General features: G+C 35.4%; 2 protein-coding genes across 2 annotated transcripts; one reads left to right on the top strand and one right to left on the bottom strand.

Annotated features, from left to right (window-relative positions):
• Positions 1-3,873: 3,873 nt before the first annotated feature.
• LOC141429408 (transmembrane reductase CYB561D2-like) lies at positions 3,874-6,910 on the top strand. Its single transcript, XM_074089711.1, has 3 exons — positions 3,874-4,195; positions 5,582-5,774; positions 6,422-6,910. Exons 1-3 carry the CDS (start codon positions 3,929-3,931, stop codon positions 6,733-6,735), a joined length of 774 nt encoding a protein of 257 aa, XP_073945812.1. The 5' UTR covers positions 3,874-3,928; the 3' UTR covers positions 6,736-6,910.
• Positions 6,911-9,488: 2,578 nt separating this feature from the next.
• LOC141429409 (transmembrane reductase CYB561D2-like) lies at positions 9,489-19,873 on the bottom strand. The gene is made up of 3 exons (XM_074089712.1): positions 19,498-19,873; positions 13,014-13,203; positions 9,489-11,037 (listed from the first exon to the last, which is right to left on the bottom strand). The coding sequence occupies exons 1-3, from the start codon at positions 19,780-19,782 to the stop codon at positions 10,721-10,723; spliced, it is 792 nt and encodes a 263-aa protein (XP_073945813.1). The 5' UTR covers positions 19,783-19,873; the 3' UTR covers positions 9,489-10,720.
• Between the last annotated feature and the right edge of the window lie 365 nt (positions 19,874-20,238).

The raw sequence follows: 20,238 nt of genomic DNA on the forward strand, positions 1-20,238 counted from the left end.
GCAGCGGTTGCAGGTGGTAGGACCTTGTACAAGGTCCGCCCGGATTGCTACCATCATCTTGCTCGCTAATCCTGCCGTGAAGCAGCAGTGCTTGCACTGTTGTGTTTCGGCGTGGAGAGTAAGACAGCCGGTGAAATTACTGGCACTTGAGGTATCCCATCTTAGGCCTCTAGGTTGGCAACGCATCTGCAATACCCCTGGTGTTGCAGATGTTTATGGGTGGTGGTGATCTCTTACCATCAGGAGACCCACTTGCTCGTTTGCCATCCAGTCGAATAAAAAAAAAGCTCCCTATGGCTCTTTACGCCTTTAAACAATAGAATATCTTACGCAGCGTTCTTTTTGACTGTATGCGGTAGGTCACTACAGTGTTGTGTGCTGTGTTGACAGTTTTCCTTAGAAGTTTTGCACCCATTTGCTACATAAATATGTTATTACATGACTATATTTTTACGGAATAGAAACCGTACCCGTAATCATGATGCATGCAACTGTATCAAAATATCGGAAGCTCATAAAAGTATATCACGGCCCATACCAGCAGGGCTACTACGAAACTCGAAGTTCTTGTCGTGCGGTCCCTCTGACACTTATACTATTTAATACGAGAGCGAGAGGGACGGTACGACACGAACTTCGATTTTCGAACTTTGGAGTAGGCCCTCAGTATATTTAATGTAAACAACCGCGAACCATTAAAAGGGCGATTATTCGAGCGTTTCAACTACCTTATTTTTCTGATCACATTATTTTTCGAATTGGCTGTAGATTTTGATGTCGTTTTCGATTAAATATTTATTAGAGTTCCTGTTTTTCTACCAGATAACTAAAAAACTGTATCAGAGTATTCGGCAATTTTTACAGAGAAGTGTCAAGAAAAATGAGACGGTTGAAACGCTGAATAATCGCCCAAAAACTGTTACAGATTACCTATCATTTGGCCTAATGACTTTAATTTGGCTTCATATTATACGTTTAAAGTAACGACTAAGTATTTCGTTTTCTTGCTGTTTCCTCCCAAATATAGTACAAACATCTCCCCCCTTGGACTCAGCCCGAGTCACAAGTGGAGCCATCCCTAATTTGTCGTAACGTCCGCGTTGGCGCATCGATTTATTTATAGATCCGCGCAGACCTTTAATAAGTGTTTATTCTCATTTGTACAGGAATATAGATAGCTTCGATGCCGGTTATTGATTTCATAGTCGTTTGTTTCGAAGATTGTTTTAAAAGTGAACGTCCGTTCAAAGTGCTGTAACAAATGTTAGACCATTTAAAGTTTAATTGGGCATTGTAAGGTATTTAATTTAATAAAAGTTATGGTTAAGTTGTTCAATTGTTTTTAACCCCCGACGCAAAAAGAGGGGTGTTATAAGTTTGACCACTATGTGTGTCTGTGTATCTGTGTGTCTGTCTGTGGCACCGTAGCTCTTAAATGGGTCGATCGATGTGAATCAGGTTTTTCTTTATTTGAAAGCAGGTTTTCTAGCGATGGGTTTTATCAAAATTGGTTCAGCCATTTTTGAGATATTGAACTTTGAAGTGACAAAGTGGGGGGGTTTCTAACTTTTTGTTGGTTAGATTAGGTTATTATTATTTACCTATTATTATTGTAGGTACGAGTTCCCGATCACGGACCCATGAGGAACCGGTCATTTGAAAGGCTTTTATGGGGCCGAAACATGTAGAGGCCTTTGATACCGTCTCACTAATATTATAAACGCGAAAGTTTGTAAATCTGTTTGTTTGTTACCTCATCACATCTAAACCGCTGAACCGATCTTAATGAAATTCGGTATACAGATAGTTTTTATCTCGGAAAATTGCATAATTCCCACGGGATAGATATACTATCAATTTAGGAAAAATATTTCACTTTAAGAATTTCACGACAGTATTATATACTTTTACATTTTCTACAGGAAAATGACAAATTTTTGACATTATTCTAAAGAACTAATTAGAAACGACATGGCTACCTGGTACGAGTACTGTAGTTTTGAATACTGTATACCCAGTCGTTTCGATAGGAAGGATCAAGAGACAACAAACTAATCTTATTCATAATGAACGTAAACCATAATTTTATATCGAAAATACAAATTGAGTCATGGATGTACAGAAAAACCAGAAAAAGAAACCAGCGCTGAGAATCGAACCCAGGTCATAATTTTAAAATTACTTATGCACTATTTTTTTTTTGGATTTACTCATTTCTTTATTTCATTATCAGTATGTAAACTTAGTAAAACGATTTATTTCAATAATGTCTAGGCGATAAATAAGGTTGTGGTATATATAAATTATCGAAATCCTAACGCTTTTTAGAATAAACTAAAACAATTACTTTGCTTTGCTTTGCTTTTGCTTTTTCCTTTGCTTTTTTTGCTTTTGATTAATTAATTTGTTTGTTTTTTGGAATTTATAATTGAAATACAAAAAATAATAATTAATTAATTCATGTTTCTATAACAAACTCTTTTATTTGTTTACAATTGTAAAATTTGATTGGTTGCCACGTCAAGGTCAAGTTCAGCACATGCAATGTCATTTAAAGTAAGGCTATGCACGCACTTGCGATTAAATACGACGTAGCTCAATGTGGCATCTGCCGTTAGCCGTTATTTGAACCAAGCGACAGTGGTGTAGTATAATAATATACTTCGTGTCAAAACTTTCGTGATTTTCACTCATATTTAAAATACCACAAACGGGACTTATCACGCTAAACACACGAGTAATATTTACCTCGACGTTTTGACTACATTACATCGGCCGTGGTGAGTCTACTCATGACCACAAGGTTTCAATAGGGCGACCAGTTTGAACAGTTCCGTCGAATGGCCGTTGCTGCTCTACCGTAGGGGTTTTTTTAGAGCTAAGCCAGGCCATCGTCGCCTTTGCTGTGAGACAGGAAGCACCATCTTGTTGAAAAGTGAAGGCATTTTGATGTATCAAATTCGAAATGGATGGCAGTAGACTCGTTTCCAAAATATTTTGGTATTTCATCTCATTTACAGTCCCTCCTACAAAATGCAGGCGACCCATAATACCTTTTGCTGACCCTATTTTTAGCTGCACTCTTAATACGAAGGCGCCCCGGTCTCTTCAATGAAGAAGTTGTGTCGTTCTTTCCATAATTCTGGATGATTGACTGGATAGTAGACCTATTCAGGTGTAAGTCTTTGGTGATTTGGTAAATAAATTTTCCACTATTACTACTAGAAGTTTTAAGTTTTCGCATTTCTTCAGCAATGGGTTTTCCACGACCCATATTGATCAAAATAATTAATGAATATAACGAATACTTACTTGGAACATGTCTCTTTATACCCTGTTACATTTTTACTGTCAAATAATATAGATTTTAATTTGAACCATATTTATTTTATTATATAAAAACTTAACAAATAGTGAACACTAGCCGTAGACGAACTATTTTGCATCAAAATAAATAAGAACTAGACGAACTGTTTTGCGTAAGTAAAGTAATATATCCAGAATAACTATACTTTTAAAATAGTCATTATTTTATTAGTGACTAATTAACGTCGTTTTGATGGAGTATTATACAATATAAATTGTTTATAGCTAATGGACTTCTGTAAAACAACAAATGATATTTTATTTAGATAGGCTTAAAAAATTAGCATTGGGGCTCGTATGTATTTCAGATCCAATTTTTTTATGAGCGACTTGTGTTTTAATAGAACATTTGTTTTATTAAATGAGATCATTTCACATGACGCGACGTAAATAACACGCGACAAAGCGCTACATTATATGCCATCGGTAATTGATATCAGACATCAGTCGATAAACGTGTAATACTTGATGCTTTATCAGCCGCATAGTGTTATAAAAACCATTTTAAAAATCATACCGGGTCATAATTTTTCCAACTTCATTTCAGCAAGTTGTTTTAAAAATGCCACCAAATGTAGTGGATCCACCTATGGGTAACGACCCCGAAGGTGTTTTTAACGGCATGGAGTTGAAGGGCTCCGCCTCAACTACCCAACTTGTGTCTAAAAAATCTGAAGACAATTACAACCTTCGTATATTCCAGTCTACATTGAATTTGATATCTCATATATTCATAGGAGTGACAGTAGGAGTGTTGCTGCTGCATACGCTAAGAAATGGACTTCCGGTTGGAGCAACACCGCAACATATTATTTTATGCGTATTGGGAGTAAGTATATTTAGATTTCTTTTAAAAATAAACGCAAATGACGATAGTCATTTCACTCGCTACATATTCACTGAATGAGTAACAATATTTTTTATTTAGATTTAAAATTATCAAGACTCTAGGTTATTAGTTCCTTATTTTTTTGCAAATAACACAGTTGATTAAAATAACAATAATTATTTACGAATTAGGTATTTTATATAAATTCCTTTTTTACTAAAATTACTAATTATCTTATTAATACATTTTAATCAGAATATCTTTTGGACAGGGCTTAATTTACCTATTTACTTAACTTTTTAAAAGTTCGAGTTTTAACATGTAATTGTTTGTATCTTTGTGACCTCGGTACAATTCGAGTTTCACCCCCTTCGATTCGGCTAAAAATTCGGTACGGATTAATTCGGATGATACAATCTAGCTGACAAGCCTAAAATAGTATTAATTCGAGTAACCTATAAAAATATCTCAGCATTCTATCATGATTTATTTCACGCTGGAAAAATCACTCCATGAGACATTCGCGTGGTCTGTGAAGATAATAATAAATTAAGATAATGAGGGCTATCGTGTATGAATTCGCCACTAGAGGCGCTAGTGTAGCGTGAGGTCTCCAAAATGTCAAATCTCATAGTTTTGGGTGAGCTACACAGTTTTATTTATAATTAGAATAATTTTGTGAAGAGATATTTTACAATATCTGAAATTAATTATGGCAAATATGCGTTCCGGGGCAATGAATGTCTGTGTTTTGAGACAGTTTTGTCTTTCGAAAACCTTTGTTCTCCCTTTTTTTCTGAACAAAACGGGGACTATGCAACACTGTAGCATGCTCGATATTTTTATGGTACGGTTTTAAGGTGTATTAAATATGATTTTAATCTAAACTTTGTTTTCACGCCCGTAATAACAGACTTTGAAAGCCATACTTAAAAACCTCACGCAACAGTGCGCCATCTAGTGAGACAAAAAACGATAGCCCTCATTACGCTGATTTTCCACTTTTGACAACTTTAACGAAGTTGTGCTTTGAACTTGGTTTAGGGTAAATCGCCATTACTGGCTACCGTTCAATAACTGGCCATCTTACACTAAAAATGAATTCGAGTCACCTATAAACAGAGTTTAACTGGCCACCTTGTACTAAAATGAATCCTGGTCACCTATAAATAGAATTATTTTTTAGTATAATGTAGCCAGTTATTGAAAGGTGGCCAGTAATTGACATTTACCCTATATTTGTTTTTAATCTTACAAAGCAGTTATACAATATCGAACGCTGTTACGAAATAAGTGACCGTTTGAAAATTGCGTGACTTTTGCGCTGACTGAAGTCAAGTCCAGCGATTTGCATTTGTTAATCAAATTTAATTTTCAAATTTCCAGTACCAACTGCTGATGGCAGAAGCCATTCTCAGCCTGTCCCCCAACAACGGCTGGTCCAATCGTCTCAGACTGGTCGACAAGCGGCGTGCTCACTGGATCCTGCAACTCCTCGGTTCCGGACTTGCTCTCGGTGGCAGCTTCCTGAAAATCCTTGACAAAGATATCCATTGGAACACGTTGCACGGGCAATTCGGTAAGAATCTAATCCGGTACAGTATAGTCATCATAAATGATGAAGATTTTTTAATGATGGATGACTGTCTCTCTATCCATCGATTCTTTAGAAACGAAAAGTTATTTCTTTACAACTTGCGCTCAAAATTTGCACAGAAAAGTTGTTAGAGGTACCTTAATAAATAATATTGCAAGTTTTGCGAGACATAGAGTTTAAATATTATGTTAACATAAGAAAGATAATACTCAGACAATTGGGATTAAACTAGAAGATAGTGTATGAATTTGACGATAGTGTTTCAAAAATCACTGAAAGCGATCATAACGATGATACATATATTTATTGCATTGGCATTATACAGATAAACAAAATTAAAAGCCTTGCATTGCTATCACTGACATCACCTAACTCGTCGCATCAAGTATCTACGTCATGTCTGATACGAGTAACACACAAGCGTTTAATAGTTGTATTATATATTCATCAGCCAGTCTGTATAATATTTGAGAAAATGAAGACTTATTCTTATTGCAGTTAAAAATAGAAGAAATTATGCATACAAACATGACACAAGTTTTTTCTGTAGAAACTTTTGGAACAGTTAGAACGTACAGTTATTTTCTTGAAGTAGAATACTAAATATAACAGTACTGTAATTGTTCCAGCACTCGTGGCGATGGTGTTCACATCTGTATCTCTTGTGAATGGGCTAACATCGCTCTGGGCATACGAGCTTCGAAAGTTATGGATCCCCCAAAGCTTATCCAAACTTACCCACATCTGCTTCGGGATTGTAGCCTTCGCTGCCGCTTCTATCACCCTCTGTTACGGTTTGGATAAGAATTTGTTCAGAAACTGGGCCGGCCCTGAATTTACTATAACAATGATAGTTATCGTCGCAACCTTCACTACAATCATCATTATTGATCCGTTCATCACCTTCTACACAAAAGGACGTGTGGTATTTAAGAGGAACTAATTTGTATTAGCATTAAGTTAAGTCATAATTATTTAACTTATGTAATTTTGTTACGGCATATTCAGATTCTTTAAGAAATCAGAGAATCTCAACTTCATTCGTACCTTGTACTCGTATTTAATTAAAAAAGATAAGTATATTATTGCAAATAATAAAAAGTTTATTTAGTTTAAAACTGTGAATTATTTCATTTTTTCAATAAAAGTAGGTAGGTAAGGTTAATACTTTAAAAAATACAAAAATGTACTTTAGTTTTCTGTTAACATTAACGATCCCCCGACACCGATGACGCTTAGATAAAAAAAAATATTACTATGTACTTATACAAAATTAACTTAGGCTAATTTTGCGGGAAATCAGCATAGTCCCCGCGGGATAGGGATAAACGAATTCTTCGCAGATGAAGTCGCAGGCCACAGCTAGGTAGTGCATAATTATTTTTTACTTTCTAGTTGTCTTTTTTGCGGGCGTTTTTTTGTGTCGGGGGTTTTTTTAATTTTAAATTTAAGGTTTTTTAATTTTTCCTATGTCCTTGTTAACTTAAATACCCTGTATCTCCTAAAGTATTGATTGTAGAGCAAAAATGAATAGGACCAAATTTGTAGGAAATTTTATGTAGAAACTTTTGTCCGAAGTAAAGTACAAATATTCGAGATATAAGGAAAAACCTGAAAAAAGTTACTTCAACCTCCCCTTACACCTTTAGCGCACCCCCACCTTTGAGGACTTTTAGTAAGTATGTTGATTTGGATGCTGCAAGGTATACCTATTTTCAAAACTATACGGATTTTTCTCCTGATTGCTCGTATTCGGCTTTATTTGATCCTATTACAATGAGTAAGTAGCACACGCGTTCCTGAGAAAAAACATTGTGACAGACGAACAACCAAGTGATCCTACAAGAGTTCTATTTTGTCCTTTTGAGGTACGAAATCATAAAAAAAATAGGTACAGTCACCAGCACCAATATCTGACACAAAAAGTGTGCATAAATATCTGATACGACTCTATTTGTAGAGCCAGAAGGACGTGTCAGATATTTTTGCACGCTGCGCTGTGGCAGATATTAATGCTGGTGACTGTACCCAGCCAGATATAATAGTTCTCACAAAAGTCAATGTCGGGATGACTAACCCGCCGATATATTGATCACGAGGTGATGACATGATATGTACATTTTTTTCTGGGTCACTAATATTAAATTAAAACTAATCTTCACGATAAGATAAATAAATTATTTAAGTATTATTATAAAAATCCGCGTGGCTCACGCACGCCTTTCGTGAACCGTAACACTTCCAACACAAAAAAAACAGTATAAAAACAAACAATCAAACAGCATAACGTTACAATTGGATAAAATACGAAGACACATAGATTACAAACTCGATTTGGGCACAGGTAACCGATCGCGGATAACGGCTACGTAGATGCTTCCACCTATCTTTATGGCATCTGTACGTATAAAGGAAACTCTTGGGAAGAGTAATGGGCCTCGTTATACACATTCTGGAATAGATTATTGTTGCCAATGCTAAATGTTAGAGATATACGGCCATATCGATTGATAAATGGGACACTGTGTACATCAGTGTAGAGACCTTTAACCGGGGACTCCTTAACTCTATTTTGTATTCCAGTAGCGATAAAGGACTCTTTCAAGGGTAATATTTATGTTGTTGATAAGTTTGACCTCGCTATTAAATGTAGAATCCCTTTTTTTGTTTATGATACTTACATAAAACTTTTAACATCGTGTTGCCAACACGTGTAGTTATTTAAATTGGAATAAAACAATTGTGGCTTCATCCTAATAGAGTGCCAAATAAGCTAAGAGCAAAAATAAGAATTTATGATTATTGCGAATAAATAAATAAACAAAAACAGTGCTAGAACAAAAACAAACCTTCATAAAATAATGATTGCCTCACATTCATGTTTTTTGCGGTTCGGATGTCTATACGTTGTGTGTGATTGATAAGTTATAAAATTTTAGAACAAAACATAGGACCGACTACAAAAAACCATGAAAATAATTTTCTACCAGTCTGAAGTCGGTGCCTCAGCGCGAGCCAGCAGGAGTGGACCTATAATCGTCTACCTCACCTACAACTAACTATACGAGTATATTGGGCTTCAACCACTTCTGCTGGCTCGTGCTGAGGACCGACTTCAGACTGGTAGAAAAACTATTTCATGGTTGTTTGTAGTCGATTCTATTTTTTGTTCTAACATTTTTTTCACGCTTTTTAGTGTAAAAGATCTAAGATACAACAGTTTAATGTCAACGCTCGTCACCTTTTACGAAAAATTGCTTTTTCCGATGCAGAGACGTTCATTATTGAGGAGTCCTGGTGCTTCATCACCCGTTCCATTTCATCATATGAATTACGATGAGCTTAAATTGCTAAGCAACTGCGTTAAAGTAATTGAAATTCAACCCTTGAAGTACTTGTTATTGAGTAGTCGCTCCATTGGTCACATTTGATCTTCATCATCGGTTTCACATCACCAAATGATGATTTTCAAGAGCAAATGCACGAGTTACTCCTAAATATATCAAAATTACCATATGCGTTCCTACAATATTTGAAGAGTTCCCTCGATTTCCTTCGGATCCAATCATCAGATCCTGATTTGGTGCTTATGGGACCTAATTGAAAGCTTTCCTAGACGAACGAAAAAAAAAATTTTCAGATCTGTTCATAAATGACGGACTTCTGAGGTAACAAACATAAAAAAACACGAAAGCATGTAATTGAAATCATTTTATTAACCCCCGACGCAAAAAGAGGGATGTCTGTGTGTCTGTCTGTGGCACCGTAGCTCTTAAACGGGTGGACCGATTTGAATGCGGTTTTTTTTTAAGCACGTTTTCTAGCGATGGTTCTTAGACATGTTTTAGCAAAATCAGTTCCGCCGTTTCAAGATCATCAGCTCTTTTGTTCTTTCAAACATATATTTGGGACCTAAAATTTGAAACACCCATGTATGCTATATAACTATGCAAGATTATAGAATTCTCGGCCTGATGCTGCAGCCAGGATATACAGAACACTAGCAGGTACACTCTTAATAAAACCATAGCAGATATACATATGTGTTTGGATTCGTTTCGATCAGTATTTGATTCTACATACAATGTAATGGTGGCAACATCATGAGCTGATGCTGCAGCCAGGATATCCAACACACTAGTACACTTTATAAAAAAATATATACATTACTTTAAAAAACATGAAATAAAAAAACTTACATTAAAAATTTTAAAAACCCCCACACAAAAAAACCCCAGCAAAAATAAAAACACGCCGACAAAAAAACGCCGCCAAAAAAGACAACTAAACAGTAAAAAATAATTTGCACTACCTAGCTGTTGCCCGCGACTTCATCTGCGAAGAATTCTTTTATCCCTATCCCGCGGGGACTATGCTGATTTCCCGCAAAATTAGCCTAAGTTAATTAAAGTACCAAGTAATATTTTTTTATCTAAGCGTCGTCGGTGTCGGGGGACCGCTAAGGTTAATACTTTAAAAGATACAACTTTAGTTTCCTGTTAACCTTAGCGGTCCCCCGACACCTTTTGGTTGTCTTTTTGTCGGCGTTTTTTTCGGGCTTTTTTTTTGCTGGGGTTTTTTATCATAGGTACATCGGTATCAGACAAAATTCAACCCCGAAATGACATTCAATACCGTATTAACTCAAAATAAAACTGTATTGAATAATAATTTTAATCTTACCTCTACATAGAATTCATTATGTAATACAGAATCATTTTGATCATACGGTATTAAATGTCATGTGCGATCATTTCAAACATTTGATTCGTCTCTGATTATGACTATTCTAAATAAATACTTGTATAAAGTATTAAGTGTAGATGTACAAGTATTATATTATAATAAGTAACCAAGCACCATCTAGATGCAAAGCAATAAATTTGTCATGAACATTGAGATCAAAGTCATTCATCAAAATACACATATCAAAAAAATTTACGCTGAACAATATTAAATAATTTCCTGGAAAGTTTATACGTTGGCGCTAAAATTACTAATAGAGTGGAAATGCATGTCAAAGATACCATAGTATACGAAAATTGCACAGTTGCCCATCCTGTAAAGGAGTGCTTGAGGTATCCGTAACTAAGGCTGACCGAGGATAGTATGAAGGCAGTGGTCCCGAGTAGTGAATGTGAAATCTTAATAGAATAAAATGCGTTGTAGCGGCGAAACAGTCTTGGATATAAAGCTAAAACTCCTTTAGCCAGGCTGACGATGGTAAATACGAGGGCCGCGATAGCTGAAATAAAAGAAATGGGTACATTCCATCAGATCATAAGTAAATCAGATCGAAAGTAACAAATTTTGCAATTAATCCTAATAATTTGAATTCTTGCCCATCCCGAATAGCAATGTAAAACTGTCACCAATTCCGTAAAAACTGATTTAAAAAGAAGCAAATATGATCTTTGAATGTTTTATTATACTAAAATATTTAATAATTATTTGCTCTGTCGTTGAGCCGTGGTGGCCTAGTGGTCAAGCTGTGGTGGCCTAGTGGTTTGACCTATCGCCTCTCAAGCAGAGGGTCGTGGGTTCAAACCCCGGCTCGCACCTCTGAGTTTTTCGAAATTCATGTGCGGAATCACATTTGAAATTTACCACGAGCTTTGCGGTGAAGGAAAACATCGTGAGGAAACCTGCACAAACCTGCGAAGCAATTCAATGGTGCGTGTGAAGTTCCCAATCCGCACTGGGCCCGCGTAGCACTTGTTCTGAGAGGAGGCCTGTGCCCAGCAGTGGGACGTATATAGGCTGGGATGATGATGATGCTCTGTCGTTAGCAAAACGCATGACTGATGCTAAAAATAATATCCTTATAATATGAGATGTAGGTATAGATTAACAACTTATTAATAAAAAATGTGATAATTTAATAAGATTACATTATCTATTTAAATCAGTAATTTGAAATTCCCGTCTCACTTTTACTATATACGAGTATTAAGTAATTGTAAAATTTGGTTTGTCTGCATGATCATTAGTAGGTGTAATAAAATCATAATAATAACTTTTTAACTGGAAATAAGAAGACTGTGGGAAATTCCCGATAGACTTGAGAACTGCATGGGTTCTAATCATTTTAGTCAATTTGCAGCAGCAGTTCTTACTTGTACTTTATTGCTTCCATAAACAGTGACGGATACGATATAACTCGGCAGCAAAAAGCAGCCAAAATGATTGTATGTGAAATTAAAAATTTCAGAACGACAAACTGAACCAAACAAAAAAGACAAAACATTAAATTATAAGTAATTGTAAGATTTAGTAAGTAATTGTAATAATAATGAATAATAATAATAAATCGACTAACACTACTTACAAACGTAAGACCAATCCTACTAACAAAAAATATGGACTTTTGTTTGATCTGAAATAAAGTTTTTTTTATATGTAAGAATCTACGTAAACTAAAGCGACTAAAAAGACTTAAGTAAGTATAGCATTAACGTGATTCAGTCGTTTTATCGTCATCATCATCATCATCTCAGCCATAGGGCGTCCACTGTTGAACACAGGCCTCCCCATAAACCTTTCGTTTCATACAAAGCTCTATTATAATAACAAAAAATACACAGTATGACAATCAGTATAACTATTGGATTCAAATCCATTTTAATACTTTACTTATACAATAATCATTCCCATAATTAAGATAATACCTATGTTACCTACATATTGTGATCAAAGAGCAACTGTGTTAAAGTAATTGAAATTCAACCCGTGAAGTACTTGTTACTGAGTAGTCGCTCCGTTGGTCAAATGTGGTCTTCATCATCAGCTCCACTTCACCAAATGATGATTTTCAAGAGCAAATGCACGAGATACTACTAAATATATCGAAATTACCATAGGTGTCCCTACAACATTTGAAGAGTTCCCTCGATTTCCTTAGGATCCAATCATCAGATCCTGATTTGATGCTTATGAGACCTAATTGAACGCATTCCTGGACGAATGAAAAAAAAATCAAATCGGTTCATAAATGACGGAGTTCTGAGGTAAAAATCATAAAAAAAATACAACCGAATGGATAACCTCCTCCTTTTTTTGAAGTCGGTTAAAAATGGTTTCAAATTTTTTATGTTTTATGATAGAGTATAGTAGGTATTTATTGAATTGAACCTTATAATTTTTTTGGAACCGTTTTAAAACATTTTGTAAGTTATAAAAGTTTCCTTTAAGTAAGTATATGTATTGTAAAACGTTGCTTACCAAATTTTCCGTGCAAGGAGTAAGAATTGTCAGTCTTACGCGCACCCATAAGGGCGGAACCGATAAGGGCCAGGATGGACCCTACGAGAGACAAGAGCCAGTGGGCGCGGCGGCGCTGGCTGAAGGTCAGAGGAGAGCTCCAGCTGAAGCTTTGGAGGCAGAGGAGCCCGTGAGGCATTAGGAGTTGGTACTGAAACGAAGAAGTGGTAGGTTAAGGGGATAAAACTTCTTTGAAACAGATTAGGAGCCGTCTATAAATTATGTGAGGTGATTTTGGGGGATATTTTCACTGATCAAGTTATTATTTATTTTATACAATTTAAATTCAAATTATTATTGTGTAAATGTAAATTGTAATAAGCAAATACTTCGCATGAAATTTTGCTGGAATATCATTATCAATAGGCGCTGTATAAATTTATTTTGTTAGATTTAATAAAAGCGATAGCGATAGATTTTCAGATCGCCGGACAGAATGCGGATTCGCACGTTCCTGTGGCTTAGTCCAAGGTATCATACCAACTGGAGCACCGGAGAATCGAAAAATAAAATGACACACTCGGTAATAGATACTTCTTTAAGAATCTATCACCGACCCAAATGAAATTGAACGGGTCGGTAATAGATTCCCATACATTCTATTACCGAGGGTTATGCGATCATACCATCGTTAATTGGCTTCATTTGAAGTATTGTAAAATCTAATTACGACCCATAAAAACAATAGGATAGAGCTGTGTTTGTATTACAAATCATAAATACTTATTACAACCTTGGTATATAGCCAAAATTACATAACTGGTAAGTAAATATAAAATTTTATCGCAATATTTAAACAACTCGGCAAAATAACGGTTTCTATAGAAACTACAAATTCAGTACTAAAGTTTTTGTTAAAAAATAAGAGTTAATACTTTCATACCACGGAAATTGTTTTTTAAAAGCGTGAACAGATCAGAATTGTAATAACTGTAACAAATAATATAAACAATCATTTATACCAAAAATAAAGCATGAAGAACCAAAACCACCCCTTTAGCTATTACCGTGGTATACCATGGTATTACAATCCACAGTTAAAAATGGCGCCTATCGCCGCTGTATTTTATTTTCCATTTTAATCGTATTTTCGTACCAAAAAATGTACCAAAAGTACTCAGAACTCGTACAAAAAACAATAAAAGGCCATTTAAAACTATAACATTCGTTCAATTGCCATAACTATTATGTAAAACACTAAATAAGATTCGAGTCCGCTTGTATGTGGTGTCACGTGTTAGTATGGCAAATCCTCTTCCTACGATGCCGTTTTGGAAATTGACGAATTGCGAGATCTTTGATTTATTCACATACACAAGCGCTCATAGATCCGTGAATCAACTAAATATGCTTTAATAGTGGCTTTAATGTGTAAAATAATATGTGTAAAATATATTTTTTTTTTAAATCGATCTGTTTGATTATGAAATGCGTATTTTAAATTGCCGCGGTGATGGCCGATTTCGATACCCCCGGTAATAGGCGCCGTTACCTTAGCTTTTGCCCGCGACTTCGTCCGCGTGGAATAGTAACTTTAGGAAGTACTTAATTTATTTCGGATACCTATTCTGCCAATAATAGCTCATAGAAACTTCTACGGTTTACTGAAAACGACCTATTTTAATACATTGCTATAAATATAAACTATTTTTTTTGTTCTTCCATCCATCCATCCAGCCATGTTCTTTGGTAAAACATAAATATTTTGCGGGTAGCCACATTTTAGCAATACGACGAGTATTCTACCCTGCAAACTCAAAAGGACTAATTCTTCATAGTGAACTCTTGACACCTTACGTCCTTTATTGTAAGTTAGGAGGGTAGGATTATAAATAAGACGGCATTTTTACTAAGCATAGCTACACATATTTCCGATAAATATACTTATAGTAAATTTGTTTGGAATTCCTTAATAACTTTCATCCCCATATTTTCAAGTAAATAGGTCGAAATATGAAAAGCGCCGGAACAAATGTTTTTTAGGGTTCCGTACCTCAAAAGGAAAAAATGGAACCCTTATAGGATCACTTTGCTGTCCGTCCGTCCGTCTGCCTGTCAATACCATTTATCTCGTAAACGCGCGGAGTAGGTATCGGTATCGCGTTGAAATTAAAACCCTAAACTCAGGTCAATAGTCCCGAAAGCTGTGAAAAAATCATACTTTTAAGTCAAGGCAATCAAAGCTACAGTCATTAAAAGGTGTTTCCATACAAATCGCCTTAGCAGAAAAAGTTATAGGGTACTTCCGGCTGTCCTAGAAACTTGAAATTTTGCATAAAGGGAACTCTTATGTAAAGCATAACAATAATAAATAAGAAAAATCTTAAAAAACATTATTATTCATGTCTAACTGTCTATATCAATAAGCCATCTAAAATGACCCCACATTGCGTACATTTTGCTTATAAGCTTAGAAGGCTCTGCTAACACTTCATCATCCCCTATAGTAACATCTAGGTAAAATTTTCAAAAACGCTTGAACAAATATCTATTTATTTCTTACAAGTGCCCAAATGCCAAGTTTTACAAAGAACCATCGATTTATCTTCGATAATTTCCATATAAAGTTTCATACCCTATTTCACCCCCTCACAGAACGAATTTAGAAAAACGCGCGAACAAACATCTATTAACTCTTATTACGTGCCGAAATGGCAAGTTTAATAAAAATTCATCGATTTATCTTCGATAATGACGACCTTCCATATAAACTTTCATCCCCTATTTCATCCCCTCACAGGTCAAATTTTCAATAATCATTTTCGCGATAAAAGATAGCCTACGTTCTTTCCCAAGTCTATTCTATCTCTGTACCAAATTTCATCAAAATCGGTTCCGCGGTTTGGGCGTGAAAGCGTAACAGACAGACAGACAGAGTTGCTTTCGCATTTATAATATTATATTTATATATATATATATACATATACAAGAATTGCTCGTTTAAAGGTATTAGATATTTATTTTGCTGTTATTATGTCTACCTATACCTATAAATATCCTTGTCAAAAGGAAATGCTAGTAAGGACCACTTGAGTTTCATCGGTAGAATTAAATCAAAATACTTTTGCGGTTTTATTTGAATACCTTTATTATAATGAAAAGTACCTTGTATTGTGTTCTACTAGCTTTTGCCCGCGGCTTTGCCCGCGTGGAATTCGGTTATCGCGCGCTGTTCCTTCAGGAATTGTGCATTTTTCCGGGATAAAAAATAGCCTATGTCACTCTCTGGCCCATAAACTATCTCTATGCCAAAAATCACGCCGATCCATCGCTCCGGTTCAACGTGAAAGACGGACAAACATACAAAGGTACAAACACACAAACACACACACTCGCATTTATAATATTAAGAATGGAAGTATGGATAAATAAAACCGTTTTTAAGGGTTTTTAGATAAGGATTCTTATAAAAAATTAGTACATTACTTCAGAGTCCGCGAAATAGAGGATTGCCGGCCGAGTAGTTATTAGAGATACGAGGCCGACAATCTCTGTTCGCGGATGAGGCTTGTTTAGTGCTTTTCTCAAATATATCCAAGGAAATAATACCATGTCACTTGATGATTAACTCATAATTATCGGAAGGAATAACAATTATTTGAATAAAAAAACCACTCGGTTTAGATATAAACCATATAAGTATTTGTTTTTTTTTTCTATTCCCGCCAAAATACTCTTTTTTTTTAATTGGCAGTATGCCATAGATAGTAAATAACAGAAATAAAACCCACTGAAACAAAAGACAATCTCTTTGCTGGCCTTGGCAGGCAATGTTGTATGAAATTCCATTACTATCCTCTAATTTGAAACAAAAGACAATCTCTTTGCTGGCCTTGGCCGGCAATGTTGTATGAATTCCATTAGAAATATTAGTAATAAATATGTATATTTATTAGTAATAAATATGTATATTTATTACTAATATTTCTAATGGAATGGAATTTTACTAATTAAACTCTGCCCCTATTTTGTTTTTGATAGGTAGTATATACCTAATTCCATCCACGAAGAAGCGTGATTTTGACAAAATTAGACATTAATGACATTGTAATAAGATCCACCGCACGCGTCATCGTGAATGACTCTTCCTAAGTATAGATTACATATAACCGCTTTGGAATTTACTAGGGTTCCAATAAACTGCATAGCATATACATAATATTATGTAATTGTTAAATAGATATAAATTTGTTGTAGCTGTGTAGTCACTACATAGCTGGAAACTAATCAACGCATTGTCGATACAATCCAGTATTAGGCGGATGCTGTGCTTTGGTGGTAATCTGGCCCTATACTATGTAGTACTAATATTATAAACACGAAAGTTTGTATGGATGGATGTTTGTTTGGATGAATGTTCGTTACTCTTTCACGCAAAAACTGCTGAATGGATTTCCATAAAATTTGGCATACAGGTAATATGTACCCTGGATTAACATATAGGCTACTTTTATCCCGATATTCCTACGGGATAGGGATCAAATTTCGAAATAACAACCGCTTAGAGTCATTAAATTTGGTATATAGGTAGCTAGACTTCTAGAATAACACAGGTTACTTTTTATCCCGATATTCCCACGAGATAGGGATACAATCTTGAAATTTCAACCGCTGGTTTTAGAGTATTGAAATTTTGGACAGTTGTTCTTTAACACAACGTCAATGAAGATCACGATATAAATTTTGGGATTTCCCAGGGGAATTTTGTAAAATCCCGGAATTTTAATTCTACCAGATCGAATGTTTACGCGTGCGAAACCGTGAGTAAACTCTAGTATTACAAAATTCGATCGAACTTCGTATCGTGCCGTACCTTCCACACTAACAGTATGTAACAGAAGAGTGAGAGAGGCGACACAATACGAACTTCGAATTTTATAGTAGCCCCCTTATTTTCGTGAATAAATACTGTATACACTATAACTAAATAACTAATAGTATACAGGGCGGTCTGGAGGCTTAATCAGGGCCAACTTTAACCAACTTTGCTTATATTATAGCTAGAGAAATAGTGAGTTGCAATTTTCGTTGTAACTACCTATAACGCTATAACATTTAAACTTACAACCCTTAAACTCGGAATCAAATCTAGAACCTACAGAAGCCTTAGTGCGTGAGTCCGCCTAGCACTAGACAATTTTAATTTTTTCAATTTTAAACGAGAAAAATAATAATAATAATAAATTAAATAATAAAATAAAATAAAACAAAAAAGCTTAGCTTTTTTCAAATTAGCTTATTACGTATTTAGTTTAATCCAAAAAAATGTTTTAATATTGATGCGCATGTCCAAACAAACAATTCTACAAGAATTTCGCGTGATAATGAGATTCTCTTATCGTAAAAACTAAATCTTGAGGTATTATATTATAACACATTACGACGCAATAATTTTGTATTATGATTTTGACTAACGCAAAGTGGCGCGATTATAATCAAATTATAGTTACTTTGATAGATTTGAAATTGCTAAAAGTACCTAAATCTGAGGCTCCTAGGGACGACCTGAGCACTTTTCAGCTTGATTGGCAGGTGCATGCCCAGGATAGACGTGACGGAGGAAAGGAGAGGCCTTTGCCCACCAGTGGGACTATTACGGGATACAAAAAAATGTGTAAATCTATACTAATCGAAGTGAATGTTGGACACCTCGGACGAAAAAAAGATGATGGAGACATGGACTGGAAGGGCTGCGGCTCCACCGAGGCGGAGACGAGCCGAGTGAAGAGGAGATATTTTCCCACACGTCTGATGATAATGAGGCGGAAACGAGATGTGAATTCAACTATTAGGATTGGTCCCGAATTTACCCTGATTTACGGTACTTAGTTATAGCTGTGGTTATAGTCTGAAGCTTAACGACGACAATGTTAAAGAATTACGATTCGTTTTTACTCGATAATTCACGTTTACGAATACAGCCGTACAAAGCTTTGTTGCTATAACGTCAACGTACAATCGTATACACTACCTATACTATACGACTTTACGCGTAAAGGAAAACAAAGTGAGGAAACCTGCCCAAACCTGCTAAGCAATTGCTGTGCCTTGCTAGGTACACCACTGTGCTGTGGGGCGTATATCTAGGCAGGGATCATGATGATGATGATGAGATGAAGTGAAATATAGATAGATAAATGAAGATGTGAATTAATGTAATTAAATCTTGTTACCAATCTCATCGTTCTAAAATACTGACCCGAAATTTGTCATTTTATATGTAAATCCAATGATAATGCTGTTAATATGTTAAAAAAATGACTAATGAATGTCTCTGCATGCTGACGTGTGTGTGTGTGTGTGTGTGAGAGACAGACAGAGAGAGAGAGAGAGAGAGAGAGATAGTAAATTTATAACTACTACACGATAAAGCTGTGTATTTACTTAAAAGTATTAGGTACTAAATATTAGTTAATTAAGAAAATACTTTAATTTCCATACTTACGCCGATCATGCAGAAAACAATATGCCAATGGAAAGCCGTCATTTCACTCGGAGATTTACATGCAAACCACAATGTCACTAACGCACTCCCGCCTAACAGCATATACACTAACGTATTAAGGGACGCATGCACCGCGTCCCAGGACACACCTAGAGACCTAATGGTCCACGGCACCGACATTTCAGTGGTATCTACAGCTGACGGGACTTCTGGTACCACTTCATGCTCTGTCACCATCTCATCCACAATCGGAGCTTGGTCAATGTTATCTGCCATCTCAAACATTCGAGTATTATTTAATTTATATCTTTAATTTCTTCAGTAAATTCTACAACTACACCGTTTGGTAAAGTTGTTTAAAACTGAGGAAAGCCGTTTTAATATGGGTAAGTCAAATAAACATTAAGTATTTATCACGAGATAAGTATCTCACGTCTCTATGATAAAAGATAACGACAATACGGTGTGGCGATAAAGTTTACAGCCATTGTTAGTGACGAATTTTTCCTTAGATAATTAAAGTCTTTCATTATCTAAGAATTTTACAGAGTCAAGAGAAACATGAAGGATAAATTCAATCAATAGTTGTCGATTTTTGTTGTCGGTTTCATTAATCCCATCCCACTAATATTATAAACGCGAAAGTTTGCATGGGTGGATGTTTGTTTGTTACTCTGTCACGCAAAAAACTACTGAACGGATTTCCATAAAATTTGGCATACAGGTAATATATTAAGTCAT

The sequence above is a fragment of the Choristoneura fumiferana genome, chromosome 7 (assembly GCF_025370935.1).
Source record: "Choristoneura fumiferana chromosome 7, NRCan_CFum_1, whole genome shotgun sequence".
In the NCBI taxonomy this organism is placed as follows: Eukaryota; Metazoa; Arthropoda; class Insecta; order Lepidoptera; family Tortricidae; genus Choristoneura; species Choristoneura fumiferana.

Bases quoted from the DNA above. Each gene is read 5' to 3' on its own strand.
- LOC141429408 (XM_074089711.1), top strand. From the start codon at position 3,929: ATGCCACCAAATGTAGTGGATCCACCTATGGGTAACGACCCCGAAGGT. The intron at 4,196-5,581 runs GTAAGTATATTT...TCAAATTTCCAG, and splicing joins TTATTTTATGCGTATTGGGA to TACCAACTGCTGATGGCAGA. The intron at 5,775-6,421 runs GTAAGAATCTAA...TAATTGTTCCAG, and splicing joins CACGTTGCACGGGCAATTCG to CACTCGTGGCGATGGTGTTC.
- LOC141429409 (XM_074089712.1), bottom strand. From the start codon at position 19,782: ATGTTTGAGATGGCAGATAACATTGACCAAGCTCCGATTGTGGATGAG. The intron at 13,204-19,497 runs GTAAGTATGGAA...TCTTCGTTTCAG, and splicing joins TTGTTTTCTGCATGATCGGC to TACCAACTCCTAATGCCTCA. The intron at 11,038-13,013 runs GTAAGCAACGTT...CTTTTATTTCAG, and splicing joins CTCCTTGCACGGAAAATTTG to CTATCGCGGCCCTCGTATTT.